This window comes from Zingiber officinale, chromosome 9A, assembly GCF_018446385.1.
Source record: "Zingiber officinale cultivar Zhangliang chromosome 9A, Zo_v1.1, whole genome shotgun sequence".
Taxonomy (NCBI): Eukaryota; Viridiplantae; Streptophyta; class Magnoliopsida; order Zingiberales; family Zingiberaceae; genus Zingiber; species Zingiber officinale.
Genome location: NC_056002.1, coordinates 18,341,142 through 18,347,012, shown reverse-complemented (window position 1 = coordinate 18,347,012; position 5,871 = coordinate 18,341,142). Strand labels below are relative to the sequence as shown.

The 5,871-nt window shown below is 35.0% G+C and overlaps 1 protein-coding gene across 2 annotated transcripts; it reads right to left on the bottom strand.

Moving 5' to 3' along the window:
* Window positions 1-1,752: 1,752 nt before the first annotated feature.
* Window positions 1,753-2,949, bottom strand: LOC122019711. Of its 2 annotated transcripts, none has more exons than XM_042577184.1 (2): window positions 2,704-2,949; window positions 1,753-1,973 (listed from the first exon to the last, which is right to left on the bottom strand). In XM_042577184.1, exons 1-2 carry the CDS (start codon window positions 2,916-2,918, stop codon window positions 1,877-1,879), a joined length of 312 nt encoding a protein of 103 aa, XP_042433118.1. In that variant the 5' UTR covers window positions 2,919-2,949; the 3' UTR covers window positions 1,753-1,876. The 2 variants fall into 2 exon arrangements, with proteins under 2 accessions (XP_042433118.1, XP_042433119.1); XM_042577185.1 differs by having other exon boundaries at window positions 2,700-2,948.
* Window positions 2,950-5,871: the final 2,922 nt, after the last annotated feature.

Below are 5,871 nucleotides of genomic sequence, written 5' to 3'. Positions count from 1 at the left end.
CACTTAGACACAAGGTTATAAACACATAGAACCTAACTTAACTTGTTGATCACACCAAAACAACCTTGGGGTTCCAACAGAGATGACCTAAGCAGATAATCTCAGGTTGCTAGCAAGGGCTGGTTTCTACTCCGAGCCGAAGAATTGCCGAGCAAGAAGATCGGCTGAGCCACTAGTATGTGTTGCCGAGCGGGCGGATCGACCGAGCAGAGGGTAGATCGGCCAAGCAGATCGACCGAGATGAGGTCGGATCGGCCGGTCGGGCCAGTTGGTCGGTCGGTCGGGTCGGTCGGGTCGATCGGTCGGGTCGGTCGGGTCAGTCGGTCGGGTCGGCCGATCGACCGGTCGGATCGGGTCGGGAAGGTCGGCCGGTAGACCGGTCTGGTCGGTCGGCCGGTCGGGTCGGTTGACCGGTAGGCCAGTCTGGTCGGTCGGTCAATCGGTCGGTCGACCGGTAGGCCGGTCTAGTCGGTCGGCCGGTAGGCCGGTCTGGTCGGTCGGCCGGTCGGTCAGTCGGTTGGTCAGCGGAGCAGCAGGTCGGGAGAATGACCGAGGCCTACGAGTCGCAGTTTCCTTGAAACAGATTCGCCCCCACCTCCGGCTGTGCTTCGAGGCTTAGTTGGGTGGTCTGTTTCTCAGGATACAATAGTCTGACCGCGAACTCCACCAAGCACCGGTGGTTACGGCGAACTGAGTGGTACCCGAATGCTACTGCGAGCAATCTGTCGAGCAGGAGTTGCACGACAGGGAAGGGGAATGAGGAGGAGAGCTTCTGCTTGCTTTCGCTGTGTTATCTGCGTAACCTTTTGCCTGTGGTCGCAACTTCCTTATATAGGAGCTCAAGACCAAGATCAAAGGACAACATTAATGATCAAAACTCAACGCCAGCTTTTCACTTTTCCATTACACAAGCAGCAAAAAGATATATGTGGTAAAATGTTGGTTGTTCTGCTTGGGCAAATTTTACCCTGACCAGTCCGGCATTCGTGTGCGCAGGTTGCGCTCGCGCACGAGTCAACTTGGTTCAGTGCAATCCGGGCCCTGGATTTCACCCCCCCCCCCTACGCACCCACACGTGAGAGAGAGAGCATCTTCCCATGCATTTGTTCACATCCTCAATGCATGTGAATCAATATAAACCAACAAACTTACCTTGAAACTTTCAATGTGGAACTAAAGTCCCATTCATAATGGAGCTTCTTCTCTTCCACCTCTTCTCCATTCACAATTATTCAACAAATCTCTACCCTTGAACATTTATCAACTACATCTGTTCTCAATCATACTCCATTAGACGTAGCATACATCAAACCAAGCTTAATTAAAACTTCCTATTCCTGGTTATATTAAAATTCCTGTCTAACTTTAGTAACCACAACAAATACCAGCGCTACCAAAATAAAGAAGGACATTCCATTCCGCACTACAAGGTATGTACAGAAATAACTTTTATTTTGACAAATACTTAAGTGTGGTAATCATGTTTCTATATTGGCTTAAACACGGTAAGCTCTATATGACTAAGATATCCTTACTTGAAGCATTAATGGTACAGACTCCTTTTCAGTCAGCAACCAACATGTGTGGCAATAGCTTAGCACAACGAATTACATGATCAAAATTTTTAGCTTATGCAGAAAACCATATGAACTTAAAGCTAACTTGTTTAAAGACACTTAGAGCACAGTATAAGACATATTTAGAAGCACTTGAGTCTTGTTATGCATGCCCAGTATAATGAAACCATATTAATTTGCCCTCAAGATCTCGATTAATAATCTAACAAACCAAGTTATGTACAACAACAATCAATATGCAAACCCAAACAAGAACACTAGCAACTAAGAGGTCATAGTCGGATCATGCTCACAACGATTCAACATTCACTCAACTTCAATCCAACCAAAGGAAAATAATACACGAATTTGATCTTGAACCTCAGCAATACTGCCAATCCACAACCGGAATCAACACTGACCAATTCAGAAGTTTCAACGAGCATAAGGATTAGAACTAGATTCTAAATCTGTGAACACTACAGGAAGTCCAGAAATCCGAATAGTGATGAAGAACTTGACAACACCAAAACCAATAGAAAACTCCCAAATCACCTAATCTACCTCCATCTTTGAATCGATATAGAAAACAACGAAATTCTTCGTCAAATCCGAAAGAAATTGAGTTACAAGCACAAGACTATCAAAAGAAAATGGAAGCTCTGTTGTCAACCGATGAAACTTCTGGACACCACAGGGAGCACCAAAATCCCCCAAAAATCGGCATACCAAGATAGAATCCGAGAACATCAACAACACCATCATGGTTTCAAAGAGAAAAGAAAATCGAATCCACAACTCCAAATTCATTCAATGAGACATATCTAGAATAGTTAAAAGATCAAAACCTTATAGCCTAAAAATCATGCGCCTGTAACAAGATCTTACCTAAAGATTCCTCGAGCTTAACTTACCACAGAAAGAGTACCTTAAAACCAAAAAGAACAAGTAACGTTAACAAGAACCACAGTTGGAAACCCCGAAGAAAGCGCAGTCCTAAATCTATCAAGGAATAATCACTTGCTCAAAAATTTCTCTCAAAGCTTAACTTACAGTGAGATGATCACCTCAGAGCCGAAGGGAATAGACCACACAAACAGAAATCATCTTCGAAAAATCCTAGAAAAGTTTATCTTTACATACTTGCCTATCCTGAGCTCCTTCGCCGGAATCGCGCGCACGCCTTGCCCCTCTCGAGCTCCTTCGCCGGAATCGCGCGTACGCCTTGCCCCTCTCGAGCTCCTTCGCCGGAATCGCGCGCACGCTCTTGCCTCTCCCGAGCTCCCTCGCCGGAATGACAATCGCCCAAAACTCGCAACCTCCAAAATTCGCAGAAATCGCGCCCACCCTCTCCTTTCCCATCGTCCCGTCGCCTATAAAGCCTTCTTTCCTCTTCTTATTTGGCCCCAAACCATTAGTCAGCCCATCACAATCTTTGATCCATAGAGTTGTTATTAACCTTACATAACCTTCTTTAATAAATTCTTAATAAAAATATACCCTAATATTTTATTAGTAATAATAATTTTATTAAAATTTCTAGCTCAAATTATTACAGACAGTAGAGTCTTATAGATCAGCTTTTAAGATTGGATGCATTTTTGTTTATTATTTACTTATTTTTGTTTAATTTAATTTTTTTAAAGATAATTTTCTTTTAAACTATAATTTTATAAAAAATTTGAAGTTGGTCAAAACGCATTTCTTTTAATCATGGTTGTAAATAATAATTTTTTTTAAATTGATCGCAGCATGCTGCATGCCGTTGATAATTTAAAAAAGTATTCGTAGCGTGCCTATTTTTGCATGTCGTTATTGTTATTAAATATTTATAGTATTAACGACATACTTTTAATGTGCGTATCTAGACGTAATTTTTTTCCTTCTCCAAGTTTATATTATTAACAACGCGCATCAATATGCACGTCGTTAATAATACTATTAACGGTGTGTTTTTAATGTGCGCTGTTAATAGTAAGCTGTGAAAAGTTATTTTTATTATAGTGATAACAATACATATTTTCTATATAAAAAATAATAAAAAATTACTAATAAATCTTAAATTGTTTACCAAAATTAGTAATTAAAAGGTACCTATTCTTAATTTAAAAAAAAAAATAGTAAGATGAACATTATACAAAGAAAATATATAAACTACTAGCTAATGTGACATAATAATTTAATTTGATTCTTTAAAATTATATTTTAAAGTTGATTTGAACAGCTAATGGTGCAAAAATTTATCAATGAGATGGTGGGAAATTTAAGTAGGATCATATCCATCATCCCAAGGATAATTAATAAGACTAACTCTCATAAAAATTTATCAATGAGATGAAGATTATACCACAATCTCCAAAGAATTAGGAATCATTTAACATTTCAATCATTAATGCCAGCTTGATGACCGTTAATTATAATGTAGCAGATCTACATTTGATGACCATTAATTATATTTGTCTAAGTTAATGTGAATTGTTCGATCATGGAAGGGCCATCTGGAATCATATAGGATTGTAGGCAGGATCGGCTTCGACCTATTTGAGGCTTTAGGTAAAAAAAATAATAAAATTAGGCTTTACGTTGTTTTAAAAAAAATTTCTCACTCGTTTTTTATTTGGGACCAACAAATATTCAAATTTATGATCGAAAATGGTGGTTTAAATTTTTTAATAAATTAAAATATTAATTTTGAAAAAATATATACATAATTTAATTTTCTCACTTTTAAATATAAAATTATTAATTAAATTTTTATATTTAAATTTTGATAGGCTAATTAAAGAAGTATAAGTTTTGCTATATTAAATATTATTATTAAATATAATTATGTATTTCAAGACGATAATAAATGTATAATTTACTTAGTTGAAAATAAATGTACACAGAATTACTTAAAAATGAAAAAAGTAAAAATAAAAATAAAAATAGATAGAAGTAGGTTTTCAAGAAATGACAGATCTATTAACCCTATCAATAATCGAGCCGGATCTGATGTATCATAGGAAATTTATCTTTTCTATTGATTCCTACAGGTTGGATCAAAAAAAATTCTTAAATCAAGTATTCAACTCCATAGATGAATCGAAAAAGAAATCTTTATTGATTCTACCTCCTCTTTTTTATAAAAAGAATGAATCTTTTTATCGAAGGATCAGAAAAAAACGGCCCGGATCTACTGTGAGAATTATTTGGAAGATCCAAAACGAAAAACAATAGTATTTGCTAGCAACAACATAATAGAAACAGTCAATCAATATAGATTGATCTGAAATCTGATTCAAATCTATGGGTACATAAGAAATGTATTTAATCAAATTTTTTTAATGAATAGATCCGATCACAACTTCTAATTATTTAAATAAAAGATACATAAAACAATCCTTATAAAAAGAAATAAAATTAAGAAAATAAAAATAATGAAATAGGACAATAATAAAAAAAATTATGCTCTCTGTGCTCTAACTCATCATTATGCATGAAACAAAAAATAAATAACTTAGGTATAAAAAAGATAAAACTCAATGTAATCTTTAGATAATAAAGATTGCAAAGATCAAATTAATCATTATCATTTATCAAAAAATTAAATGAGCCTTTTTAGGCATAAATTAAAAGAAAATATAAATTATATTTTTCATCACCTAAATCAAAACAGTTGGAAATGATAAAATAAAAATAAAGAAGAAATCGAACAATTTATGATCATAAATATATCTAAATAAAGTTCAACCTAATATCTATCAAGAAAATGAAAGGATAGAAGTATCTAACTCATTATTATTTACAAATAATAAAATATTTCATTTCGATCCAACACAATACGAATGAATGTATCAACATTTGAATGTAGTAAGGAGCATAATAGCTAGCATCAACCGGATCAACATGATAATATTAGGTGTAATTTTTCTTTCCCAATCTCAATGAGTGAGTAAAGTACAGAAAGGGCGGTTGGAAAAGGAGAAGTGGGGAAATTGAAAAAAAAAAATAGTATTCTTATTTTGCATTGCATGCATAAGATAAGAATTTCTATTTCATTTTCTTATTGATAGAAGGATAAAACATCCCAACCAAAAAGAAATAGAGAAACATAACAAGAGTCACATTGAAAAGAAATAGGTTAAATCTTATAAAATTACATATATAATTAAAATTAAATTTTAAATGTTAAAAAACGAGCTCCACACTATCCATTGAAACCATAATTAATAAGATCGTTGTAAAATCCAAAATTTTATTAGAGAACAAAATTATGTAAATCTTTAATCACATGAGTCATATTATTTTTCATCCTCTTAAATAATATATATTT

Bases quoted from the DNA above. Each gene is read 5' to 3' on its own strand.
- LOC122019711 (XM_042577184.1), bottom strand. From the start codon at position 2,918: ATGGGAAAGGAGAGGGTGGGCGCGATTTCTGCGAATTTTGGAGGTTGC. The intron at 1,974-2,703 runs GCAAGTATGTAA...TGAATTGGTCAG, and splicing joins GGCGAAGGAGCTCAGGATAG to TGTTGATTCCGGTTGTGGAT.